The sequence below is a fragment of the Piliocolobus tephrosceles genome, chromosome 4, assembly GCF_002776525.5.
Source record: "Piliocolobus tephrosceles isolate RC106 chromosome 4, ASM277652v3, whole genome shotgun sequence".
NCBI classification, from domain to species: Eukaryota; Metazoa; Chordata; class Mammalia; order Primates; family Cercopithecidae; genus Piliocolobus; species Piliocolobus tephrosceles.
Genome location: NC_045437.1, coordinates 152,175,333 through 152,188,811, shown reverse-complemented (window position 1 = coordinate 152,188,811; position 13,479 = coordinate 152,175,333). Strand labels below are relative to the sequence as shown.

The 13,479-nt window shown below is 44.7% G+C and overlaps 1 protein-coding gene across 1 annotated transcript in view; it reads right to left on the bottom strand.

The window, feature by feature from the left end:
• The window catches only part of KLHL3 (kelch like family member 3), a 122,701-nt gene that overhangs the window by 69,970 nt on the left and 39,252 nt on the right, over positions 1-13,479 (bottom strand). The window contains exons 4-5 of the mRNA XM_023195669.3: positions 10,629-10,750; positions 4,635-4,797 (exon numbers count right to left, since the gene is read on the bottom strand). Of these exons, the coding sequence (XP_023051437.1) occupies positions 4,635-4,797; positions 10,629-10,750 (285 nt within the window). The remainder of the gene's footprint in view (positions 1-4,634; positions 4,798-10,628; positions 10,751-13,479) is intronic.

The following is a 13,479-nucleotide window of genomic DNA, read 5'->3' as shown; positions in this document are numbered from 1 at the left end:
GCTTTTTAGAGAGGGAAAAGAAAGAGGATTCAGCAGCAAAACTGGAATCTACAGACAAGTGAAGGCAAAGCAAAGCTAGCCAGAAACTGGGAAGAGTAGGGGAGGCTGCACAGAACATACCTGCCTGCAGTAGACATCTAGATAAAGAGAAACCAAAACCAGAAGTACTGGAAATACTTCCTCCCACAAAGTGCATGTGGTCTGCAACAGCAGTGACCTGAGGATTCCTGTCTCTCCTGCCTGGACCCAACTCTGAGGCTCCCTCACTGCAGGTGATGAGGCTGGGAGGGAGGCTCCACAGCACAGCCCCAGTGGTGTCTACTTCCATAGAATGCTCTCCTCCCTATTCCCCCTGTTCCCCAGATGATCCTGGAAACAGGATAGGATGTGCTACTCCCAGGATAGAGAGGAGAAAATAGGCTCAGGATTATTCAGCTCCAAAGTGTTAGCTGGTCTGATTCCTAGTTCTGATCTGAAAGGTCTCCTTGTAGTTTGTTGGCATGAAATACCTTCTAACTCAAGGCCTGGGTCCAAGGAGGCCTCTGACCACAGAGACCAATGCTTTCCCTTGTGTGTGACCCTAGTGGGTGCCTGCACCCCTGCACTTACAGTAGAGTGAGATCACAGGTCTGTCTCAAGAGGCAGCGATGGCAGAGAACCCCAGGCTCCATCTAAAGTCAGGGGTACAAGGAAAAAAGCAGGCCCACATCAGCGGGTGGGTTCAAGTGTGTAAGCATAGATAATCATTTTCTACTTCTTCTCTAAATACTGCACAATCTAACCTTCATTCCCTTCTTCTAACATCTTTGCATCATGACCTTATCTTCTGCATTATACTACTTTAAAAATATTGCCTCCCTAGTGTGCAGAGCAGAGTGGGCTGCAGAGAAAGCCACCCAGGAGAGGATCACAGGCTCCACGAAGGCCTACATAACAGGGAGGAGACTCTCAGCCTGAAGATCATGCTGACCCAGCCAGGGAAAGTAGGAGGGCCTACTCACTCATGCAGTGAGGGAACAGGCTCCATGTGTCTGGGAGGAAGTCACCCGACAGGGAAGAGAAGCACCCACATGGTGCTTCCTCCATCCCAAGATGACGACATACCCTGTGTCTAGCGGACAGCTGGATGTCTGTCTACACTGTCTGGTTGTTGGGATTTGGTGACTACATTGCACAGGCTTCCAGGAACATGCTTTCGATGGAAAATGCCAACTCTAGCCACATGCACTCCTCAGTGACTGATTCACAGGGCGTCCTTATGTCCAAACTGGGCCTAGAAGCTGTAGAATGTAATAAACACTGGCTCTGGAGTCAGCACTGCCTGGGCTTGAATCCTGCCTTCTGTCCCTTCTGTCACAATGTGACCTCAACAAATTACTTCACCTCTCTATGCCCTGGTTTCCTCAGCTATCATATGCATTAAATGGGATGATGCCAATAAAATGCTTAGCATAGGGTACGACCCAAAGGGAGAGCTCAATAAACACTGGCTAAGAACAATTCATCAGGATGTCTGCATACACACACCCATAATGCGGACAGAACTCAAATCACTATGACAGCAACAGGACCAAGGAACACCAGAAGGATGGATGTGTTCCTAGCTGCATCTGCTGCACTCTCCCACAGATGAGTCTCATCATCATATAGTGAAAGGGGCAAAGGGAGAAAACACAGACGTTGAAAGTTGGGAAAAGACAGGCCAGAAGAGCCTTGGGAGCCCTATTAAAGGTGGGGATTTACATTAGAGAAATGCACATCAAAACTACCAAGTGATACCATCTCACACCAGTCAGGATGGCTATTATTAAAAAGTCAAAAAACAATAGATGCCGGCAAGGTTGCAGAGAAAAGGGAATGCTCATATACTGCGAGTGGGAATGTAAATTAATTCAGCTACTGTGGAAAACAGTCTTGAGATTTCTCAAAGAACTAAAAATAGAACCACCATTTGACCCAGCAACCCCATTACTGGGTATATACCCAAAGGAGAATAAATTGTTCTACCAAAAGACACATGCACACATATGTTCATTAAGCACTATTCACAATAGCAAAGACATGCAATCAATCTAGGTGCCCATCCACAATGGATTGGATAAAGAAAATGTGGTACATACACACCATGGAATACTATGCAGCCATAAAAAAGAACAAAATCATGTCCTTTGCAGGAACATGTACACAGCTGGAGGCCATTATCCTAAGTTAATTAACACAGAAACAGAACACCAAATATCATGTTTTCACTTGTAAGTGGGAACTAAACTCCAGGTGCCCATGGACATAAAGATGGGAACAACAGACACTGCGGACTCCAAAAGGAGTAGGGGCAAGGGCTGATAAATTTCCTATTGGGTACTATGTTCACCATCTAAGTAATGGGATCAACAGAAGCCAAAACTCAGCATCACACAATATACAAATGTAACAAACCTGTACAAGTACCTCTTGAATCTAGAATGTAATTTTAAATTTTAAAAAAGGTGGAGATTCAGTATACTCCCCAAACCTCAGACAACCATACCAGCCAATTAGGGTGGGATATGTGCTAGGTGTGCACACACATGTATGCACACACTATGTGGAAGGAGAGGGCTGGTAAGAAGACATGCAGAAGAAGGAGACAGAGAATTTCTGACATCTAAGCACTCCCCCTTTGCCACTGCACTAGCAAATATTTGTGAAAACAATCTGCAGAGAAAATGTTTGCCTTAGCAAAGAGCTTGGCTCCAGCTAAAGCAAAGCCTTAGCACATCCATCCATCTAGAAAGTGACCTCTTCAAAGGCTTCACTGGGAGCCCTCCCCAGGGCTCCCTAAGCGAAGGTGGAAAGGCAGTGGAGAATATGCAGGGAAAAGAGAGCACAGGAACAGCAGAGAGGCAGAAGGGTCAAGGTTCAGAACCAGAAAGAATCAGCAGGACTCAGAATTGAGGCTACTGGATAATGTCCTTCACAAAAATCATCACATAAAGACTATCTTTACAAGTCTTCAGAAAGAAGACTTGCTTGTGCCTTCAGAAACAGGCTGCAGGGAGACATGAGAGTCTCTGCAGGCTCCTGGGGTCAGGGACTTAATCAGAGAGAAAAAGCATGCCAAGGAACAGAGCAAATGCTTGTTGCTTTGTTGACCAAGAGGCTAACACAGCACAGGTAGCTAGCTGGCAGGTGGGCAGCCAGTAGGTCCTCAGCAAATTTCCAGACACTGACTGAACAGGAGACACTGAACAGAATAGCAGCCATGACAGTGCTTGAGCAGGGGGAAGAAGGTAGCCATGACTGAATTTATCAATTTAAATGATCAGACCTATTTCCTAGTCATTCATCATCTTTCCTCAGGCTGGAACAAGTGGCAATGAAAATTTCTTTCCAGCTAGCTAAATAAACATGGTGGACTGAATATAAATGTTCATTTCTACTCCCTCCCAAAACCCCATTAAAATAGAATGACAAACTCTAGCACAGAGAACATCCCCAAGAAAAATAAGTGAACCAACAGATTATCTGATGTATTGAGGACTGTTCTAACAAGAAGTACTGGTAGAACCATACACTATGCAACAGAAAAAGACAATTATTAACTGCCCTTCTGATTAAAGTTTTCTGATTTAAAAAACACTATAAATGTAATAGATGACTTAGTTCAGTTGTGGAAATTATATTTGGACAATAAAGACGGGGATGGCTGCATGTGTATAAGGGGAAAGTCTGTGAAAGCTCAATCTTATTCTTCTGGAGAAGTCAACAAATAATATCTAAAACTAATAAATCAAAGAATAGCAGTTATACATATTATTTTGATAAATGGAGGTGAGTAGTAGATGAAGTAGCTTTTAGCTGGATCAGAACCAGGATTTTAATTCGTTAAGGATTGAAAGTCAGTGGCTCTGGAGTACAAGACTTGGTGTGGAAAGGTGGAGCAGGGCACTCCTCATCATTATAAGCCCTGCAATACTATGTGACTTTTTTTTTTTTTTAAGACACAGTCTCGTTCTGTCGCCTAGGCTGGAGTGCAGTGGCGCAGTCTCGGCTCACTGCAAGCTCTGCCTCCTGGGTTCACGTCATTCTCCCGCCTCAGCCTCCCAAGTAGCTGGGACTACAGGTGCCCGCCACCACGCCCAGCTAATTTTTTTTTTTTTTGTATTTTTAATAGAGATGGGGGTTTCACCATGTTAGCCAGGACAGTCTCGATCTCCTGACCTTGTGATCCGCCTTCCTCGGCCTCCCAAAGTGCTGGGATTACAGGCGTGAGCCACCGTGCCCAGCCAGTACGTGACTTTTAAAAGAATGTTCATGGAACACTCAGAAAAAAACAAACGTTTTCTTAATAATAACAAGACCTAGCTCAAGACCTAGCTCAGTTTGCTCTCCCCACCCCCCAAGTCTTCTTGGATCTCCTTCCTCTATTCAAGTGAAAATTACCGTCTGTACCACCCCCTTGGCAATCAATCATTTTCCACTTGGCAATGAGCTAAATTCTCCTATCATTAATTATCTTTCCACCTGTATCCCTACCTAAATCATAGCTGCTTCACAGCAGAGACCACTTCTCATAATCTTTGAGGAGTGTGCAGAAGACCAGGTGATTGGATCCACAAACTCGGAGGAGGTGCAGCAGTCCGGCTCCCCCTTACCTGCGTAGGCATTGGCCTGCTGCAGAAGGTCAGTGCAGGTGTGCACATCTGCAAATGCACGGATGCCCAGGCAATTGGTGGGATGCAACTGAGACTGCAGGAAGTCACAGCAGTTCTGCCGAACATCCATGAGCTGCAGCAAGCTGGCTGCCGGAAGCAGCACCTGCAAGAGAAGGTGACATTCTCAGACATTGGATCCTACTGGTAGGGACTCATCCCCCTTTTCCTATCATATCACTTTCATGCTCAAGATCTTTTCATGGCTCTCCACTGCCTGCCCAATAAGTCCAAACTTCCTAGCCTGCTTTCCAGCCTTATTTCCCACTACTCTGCACTTCACGGACCCTAAACACCAGCAGATTCTCTGTATCCCTACAGCCATGCTTCCCAGTCTTTAATTCCCTAGGGATCTCACTAAAATACAGATTCTAACTCATTAGGTCTAGGATGGGATCTGAGAGCCTGCATTTCTAATAAGAACCCAAGCGATGCTTGCAGTTGCTGGTCCACAAACCACACTCTGAGTAACAAAACTCTACACACACACACACACACACACACACACACAATGGTTCTCATGCTGGGCTGAAAACTGGAATTACCTTAAGAGTTTTAAAACTACTGATGCCTGGGTCTTGCCCTAAAAGAATCTAACTTAATAGGTATGGAGTGTGGCCTGGACATTAAGATGGTTTTTAAAGCTCCCCAGGTGCTTCTAATGTACCGCCACATTTGAGAGCCACTGCCCCACAACCTTCAGTGTACTGTCCTCATTCAGAAAGGTACTTAATGAATTATTAATTACTGAACATCTATGTGTCAGGCACTAGTTTAGGCTCTGGGATTCAGGGGTAAGCAAGAGAAACCAGATCCTATTCTCCTGGAGCTTAGAGTCTACTGCAACAAGATTCATCCCAAATCCCTCAGGACTCAAGCAACGACACTTTATTCTCCCATCGAACAGATACAAAGCAAAGAACATCTTTGGGTACATTCTTAGAGAAAGGATGGCTAAGTTTCCATTTAAAAGGTCACAGGACACATGACTACTTATACTATATGCTGGAAGACAGAAATAGTTCTTGCTCAGGTATATGTGCATATGTTTTTCCTAAGGGTCAGGGAAGACTGGCTTGAGCAGGCCCGCTGGGTGCTCAGACAGCCAACCTCTGTCAAGTTTCCCTAGGACTTTCCCTCAGCTGCTGAAGCCTGCCTCTTGGTCAAACATACAGGACAAAAGGCCAAAGTCCTGTCCCACTTCAGCTCTGCTACCCTGACCTTCACCTATGGAAGCAGCAGATAGTCTGAGAATGATTTTCCAAAAAGAAATTTATTTTAAAAACACACTGCAGAATAGCTTGATTTAAGGCTGCCTATCTTGCAGACCCCGGCATCCACTTCACCCCAAAATAATCCCCTTGCCCCAGTCCGTTGCTCTTAGCTGCTGCCCCGGCTCTGAGACAGTGACTGAGCCAGCTACACTCTAGCTGTTCCCATCCACAAGGACTTGCCCAGGAAGATATGGGCTGCAGATGCATTTGTTTTCTTGATTCAGGACACTTAAAAAAGACTTCTTTTTTTTTTAAGTGATTTAAATTCTGGACTCTGACTTTCTCCCAAGACAGCTCTGAGTCCTCAGCTCTGACTCTCATCACTTTTATGTACTCAGGCCAAAAACTCTGCCCCACTGCCCATTTGGGGGCTTTGTCCCTCCACTGGGGTTACCAACAGTCCTAGTTTTTCCAGGACTGGGGGGTTTCCCAGGCCTTTCAGGGCTAAAAGTGGGACAGTCAGTCACCCTTCATTATCCCTGCCCACAGACAATAACCACCAAGAGCCTCCACTATCAGTGCTCGAACTCCTGAGCCAAATGCCTACGCTCAACAAGGAAAGCTGCTCCTACCCACAGGCTTACACTTCTCTCTCACGACAGCTGAGTTCTAGAAAATGTGCTCCTTTTCCCTTCCTCCACCCTCTCTTCCACTATCCTATATCCCCAGTAGGAAAACAGTAAATTAACACCATGTCTGTGATATTTTCTGAACCACTAATACATTCCTGAGAAAGAAAAAGATAAAATCACCCTCTTCTGAAAGTTTTGGACTATAAATGAACACAGGTAGGATCCAAATCTAACCACCTGAACTCTCTCCCCACTAAGCAGCCACCATCCCCACTAAGCAGACATAAACTGGGAAACTCAATTAACCTGTGAGCTTGCTCAGCCTGGCCGAACAGATTCCAGGACCAGATTAGTCTCTGCCTGCTAGTCAAATGGAGATCCATTAACCATTCTTGCTGAATGCACACCAGGAATAAAAAGTTCTGCTCCCAGTCTCCAAATGACCTCCATGATGCCCCCTGGCCAGTATCAGCTGGAGTTAAGACTGGAGTTAAGGCCACAGGTTGACCAATCATGCTGATTTACCTGGGATTTCGCCATTTTTACTGCTGAAAGTCCCCATTCCAGAAGGCCTCTCACTTCTGGGCAAACTAGGATGGGTGTTCATCCTAGGGAGAAGTAACCTCTAACCAGTGACCCTAAGAAGCCCCGGAGGGAGAGGAAGCCATCAAATGTTGGCCAGCACACACCCTGCTCAGAGGTGTGGTAAATTCCAAAAGGGCCAGATGTGAGAAGAGGCAGGAATTCAACAGCAACCCTCTCCCCATCACCCACCACCCAAGAGAATTTCTGAGAGTCCAGTCTGCCCCCAGACTGCATTCCAGTGAGCTCCTCCACCCTATACACATACACAAGATCATGTCAGTGACACACAGTCCCTTCCCCCTTCCCCTCTTCCAAGGAGACAGCAGCACAGTGTGGTGCTTAAATTCTCAAGCTCATGACAACCAGCCAGAGAAATGAAATAACAAATATTTCCTGAATATACTCCTTAGGTTACAATTTCAATTTTTAAAACCTCCCTGGATAGAGCTATCCACATAGCTTTCAACTTCCCTACTGTTCACAATACCTACTTAGTAGGCAAAAACTATAAGGCTTTTTACCTCTCCACACCCCTTATCCTGTTTGAGTCCTCTCCTACCCAAAAGCCTTCCCAAACTGACTTCCTAAAATGAATTAGGCTTCTGGTTTCTCTAATTGCTCTTTCCCTCTCTTTGACTATGAGACTAGCTTAGAGTCAAAGGCCCTTTTCTTCCTTCTACTTGCTTCATACAGAAAGGTATGGAAAAAAAAGTCAAGGAAATCAGAATACTGAAGGGAAGGCTTGGAGGCTAGAAGATGTATCACTGCTCAAACTCGGTCTCAGGGATAAATTAGGGCCCCATCCAATAGGGTTCTGGGATCTAGACACAAGTACAAAACACATTCCCGGAGGCTCTGAAAGAAAAAAGAAACACATCCATGAAATGACTATCTTCAGTTCCCGCTCCTCACATCAACAGGACTTTGAGAGGACTTCCTTTTATCTTGCCTGAAACTCTACTCCTTCAAAGCAGCAGCAGTGGAAAGACTATGAACAAGAGGCCAAGCATGGGTCCTCAGCTCTGAAGCAAGATCAACCTCATAGAATCACTAAGGCAGTACCGCCTGGTCCCTGGAGGGAGGAGGCTGAGATCAGAGGAGTAGTTGACCAAAACCACCCATCAGGATGGAAGCTTACCCTAACTCAAAAATCTTCTAGCTTGCCTTTTGCCACCTCAGCATTACAGTTCTTGGAAAACAGGCCCTGAAATGGCCCCCGGCAAAGAGTTTACAGGTTACCCTTCAGCTTGCAATGGCTTCCCCTCCATTTTTCATGTGCAGGCCCCGTTTTGTTTTTTTTTTTTCTCCCTCAGATAACATGAAAACATAGCAGAGGATATCCTGCCACAGAGTTTGCTTCCTTTAGCAAAAACAAAAGGAAATGCCCTGCCTCAGAAAGCACCTTCTCCTGGAATTGCAGGGAGGCAGGGCCATGCACAGAGGGAGGGCACCAACCAGGGGGCCCAGGTTTTAGGGCCACCCAGGGTCTCTGCCCCAACCACACAGTGGGTCTGGCACAGAATCAGTGCCACATAAAGAAAGAAAGGAAAAGAGGTGGGGGGGGGGGGTATATAGATGAACAGGGAAGCTGACAGAACAGCACTGTGATTAAGTGTCATTTTGAATTTTGACTCCTCCACTTACCAGCCACGCAACTGAGGACAAATTACTTAACCTCTCAATGCCTCTGTCTCCTCAAAAATAAAATGAGGACAATAAGGTTTGTTATGAGGATCAAATGAGAAAAATTGAAAGCAGTTAACACAGTGCTTGGTACATAGGAAGTGCTCAGTTGATGTTAGTTTTTATTATTGTAAATCATTATGAGCCAAAGTCAAGGTTCTGATCATTCATTTAATGAGAAACTAGAATTCATCATAGCCACAGAGCACAGTGAGTCAGAGGGGACTGACTTCAGCTCCCAACTCTACCACTTACTCTCTATGTGGCCATGGCAGGTTATTTAACTCCTTTGAACACCAGTTTCTTCAGCTGTAAAGGAGGGATCATATTGGTATGGTCCAATGGGTGATTATAAAAATTGAATGGAACAATGCATGTGAATTGATGGGCATATGCTTGCTTATAAAAGTCAGTCAGTTATGACTGCTGGTACCTCTACCATGGAAGGGGAATTCAGGGTCTCTCCAAGGTTCGTGTGGCTGGGAAGCGACTCGGGGTATAGCTCTCAGCCATTTAACCAAGTCCCAGATCTCTGACCCTTGTTTCTAAAGCTTTCAGGAAAGCCCCAGTGCCTCCGTGATCATCTCCTCAGTGCACCAAATCCTCAATACCTCCCGTCTTCACAGACAACCTGTGAGCAACCGCCTTAGCAGATACATAACAGCATGGAGAAGAATCCACATTTTGATCCAAACTCTCTTCTTCCCAATCCTTTTTTTTTTTTTTTTCCAGAGACAGAGTCTCGCTCTGTCACCCAGGTTAGAGTGCAGTGGTGCAATCTCGGCTCACTGCAACCTCCGCCTCCCAGGTTCAAGTGATTCTCCTGCCTCAGCCTCTCAAGTAGCTGGAATTACAGGTACCTGCCACCACACCCGGCTAGTTTTTGTATTTTCAGTAGAGATGGGGTTTCACCATGCTGGCCAGGCTGGTTTCAAACTCCTGACCTCAGGTGATCTGCCTGCCTCAGCTTCCCAAAGCACTGGGATTATAGGTGTGAGCCACCATGCCCAGCCCCTTCCTAATCTTTTTTGTTTTTTCTCCAACATCACCCTTGACCTAACCACAGTTTAAAGTGAAGAGGTTAAAAGTCCCTAAACAATGAGGTTCAGATAATTTCAGTTTGGTGAAAGCATCCACATGCTGGGAGGGTGACGTAACCCAACCTCATAAGACAGAAGCCTCTGGACTCAGGACCTCCAAACAGTGAACATTATGTCCTTGCTTTATGTACCTCTTAATCCTAACCAGGCAATAAGGATCCAGAGTAGAATATCTTCTAATTATCCAAATTTGTAAGCACTTTGTATTTTACAGGAAAAAAAAGTTATTAAATAAATACATGATGAAAAGAGCAAAGAGAGCTGGTCCCAATTATAGAATTCTATTACCTCCCCTCTACTCATTTTATACCAAATTACTTTGCATTTACTGTTCGCACCCAAAAGTTATTGAGCTGTTTGAATTCTGAGATGAGATGATGACCTGGGGAGAAGAGGAGTCACCCAAGCTCCCAGCTTTTCCTTCACAAGATTTTGAACAGACGTGAGTTAAAGACTTTCTACTCCCGGGGTCCAGGCACATTCAGGGATATCACGGCCTAGTGGCTAAGAGCATGGGTGCCCAAGCCAGGAAGGTGTGAGTTTGAGGACCAGTTGGCCCACCTCCTGGCCATGTGGCCCAGGGCAGGTCACCTGACCTCCCTGGAGCTTTAGTTTCCTCTTCAGTAACCAACTGAATTGTTGTGAGGGTTAAATAAAATAACACTGTAAAACGGTGGGTCCTGAGTGTGCAATACACTGAGCTATTAGTGAGCCTGAGTTTACCTGGACATTCTCTTCGGTCACCTCGATTTCAGCAGTATAGATGTAGTCAATCAGCTTACTCAGTGTCTGCCCATCCACGTCCTTGATTTCTATCTTTTTGGCTTTACTCTCAGACATGTCACCTAGAGTTTACAACAAAAACAAAAAGGTCATAAATGTGGTGCCTGGGATATGTTTACCTTCCACATGGCCTCCTGCCCCGTCTTGGAAACATAAAAGCACTACCTGGGCTCCAGGAGGCAGCAGAAGGGATTCAGGCACAGAAGAGGATAAACCAGATAATATCAAAGTCACATCAACTTTGGATGTGTGATCACCTACAAACCCAGCCTTAAGTATTCCTTACTCTATCTATTGCCCACTTCCATTCTGAAGGAAAATCTGTGTGCAATCACTCATTTAACCAACATTTACTGTAAACTTCCATATACAAGGCCAGACAAAGTGAACAAGATATGCACCTGTCCTTAAGGAACACAAGTCCTTAAGGGACACAAGTAAGGCAGATACATAAAAGTGTTTATAAACAGAGGTGATAACAGCTTAGTAGATAGAGTTATATAGAAAGTATTGTGATAACAACAATAATAAGTAACCTTTCCTGAGAGCTAACTATGGTCATACACTGTGTTAAGCACTTTAAAGTCTTTTAATCCTCGCAACAACCTATGAGGTTTATTACTATTATCACAATTTTACAGATGAAGAAACTGAGCACAGGAGGGTAGGTAATTCATTTTGCCCACAGTCACACACCTAGGAAAGGCCAAGTTGGGTTGAAACCCAGGGAGTCTGACTCAAGAGTCCATACTTGTAACCACTATGCTATACTAAATCCCAAGAACACAGAGGAGGGAGCAACAAATCTCTCCTGGGAACTCCAGTCAGGCATCCTATTAAGAGGTCACATTTGAGTGAGGCATTAGAGGATGAGGAAGAGTTCTACAGGCAGCAAAGGTGAGGAAGGATGAGCTGAATCTGGAATCCATTCGTGCAAAGAGAGGAAAGTACCAAAAGAATAAATTTTGGTAAAATGGCAAGAGGTTGGTGTGGCTGGTACATGGAGTAACAGTGAGAAGAAGAAAGCTGGAGAGGTAGATAGGGCCAGGACCTGAAAAGCCCTGTAAGTCACGTAAATAATCTGGGACTTTATCCCAGGTGTAGCACCATTGACAAGTTTTCAACAGGGAAATGACATCAGCAGATGGGCATTTTTGAATGAAATTTTGGATGCAGGGTAGAAGCTAGATTACATGCAGGGAGAACAGCTGGAGGCCCTGATAATAAGCCAAGAAAGAGAGAAGGCAGGGCTGTAAATAACAGCAATAGCAGCACCACATTTCCACAGTCCTGAGGCCCCTTGCCTTCAGCCTGCACTCTATATACAACACATGGGTTTATCTAAAGCCAGGCCCATTCAACAAGGGCTGCTGACTTCAGGAAAGACAGGCAACACGTGTCTTTGTAGACTGAAATAAAGGGTAACCTGACTGCAAGAAACAAGAGATCCAGAAGCCTTAATGTGAGTGTGAAAACAGAGCCTGGGTGGTTGTTTTCTCTCTGTGGAATTCATACACCAGAGCCAAGAAAATAAAGTACAGTACAGCATGTGGGCTGCAGACACCCACCTCCAAGCTGCACGGACTGCACATGATTCCTCCACCAATCCAGAGTCCCATCCTGACACAGTTCTAGAGCTGAATGACTTTGGAACGGAGAGGAAAGTAACGAGGGAGACATTCCAAACCCTGCCTGCTCCCTTAACTGCCAGATCAGGTGGACCTGAGACCCTCTACCCTGGTCTCTCTTCTCTGACTGCCAGTGGAAGCCCGTGAAAGGCCTCAGCACAGTGCCCTGGGGCAGAACGAACAGGTAAAGAAAAACAGGAAAAATAATATATTCCTCCTCCACCCATAAGACAGGCTCCACAATCTCTCTCTTGAGTTTATTGAGACACACAAACAAAAACATGCATACACAAGGAAATCAGAAGTTAAGCTATTAAAAAGTTCATTGATGAGGGTCCAGTTGGTAATTATACTGCAAAAGATAATCAAAGACAGCCAATTCTTTTTTTAAGGAGTTAGCCCTCAAAAAATAAGACTAAAAACATAGAGCAGCCGGACTGTAAGAACCAAGGGATTCAGAAGCCCTCACAGCAGTGTAAATCAGAGCCTGGGCTGACTGCTTTCTGCCTGTGGAATTTGTGGTTGAAAGTCAGGTTAGGGTTTTGTAACTTTGGGGTAAATAAATGGAAACTCCTGGAATTGTAAGAAAATATTTTTCTATATGTGCAAAAGTTCACTTTTTCTAAGGGGATGACAGGTCATTTTTATCAGATTCTTACAGGTGTCTATGATTCAGAAAAGTTTAAGACACAGTTTTCTAGACAGTAGGTCTTTAGGAGACTTTTCCTTGCTCCTTTACCTGACTCTCAAATTTCTAATTTTCTATATTAAGTACTTAAAACTTAAACAAGCAAGAAAAAAACGATGTGAAAGAAAAACTAAGGGCTCAAACACACCACTTATTTTCTGAGAAAGCTTGTAGAATCCAATCTTATTATCTTTTATGAACCAGCAAAAATGACTGCACCAAACTAAGACTTTAGTTTAAATGGGCCCTAAAAATACTCATAGTAATAGTCACTACTGTATACCTGACCTTCTGTTAAGGTGCACTAATGTGTATCTGACCCACATTATTTCATTTAACCCTTGAAACAAGTCCAGGAGGTAGACAGTATTACTTCCATTTTACAAATTATAAAAGTGGCATTTCTTTTTTTTTTCGAGATGGAGTTTTGCTCTTGTTGCCCAGGCTGGAGTGCAATGGCACAATCTCAGCTCAC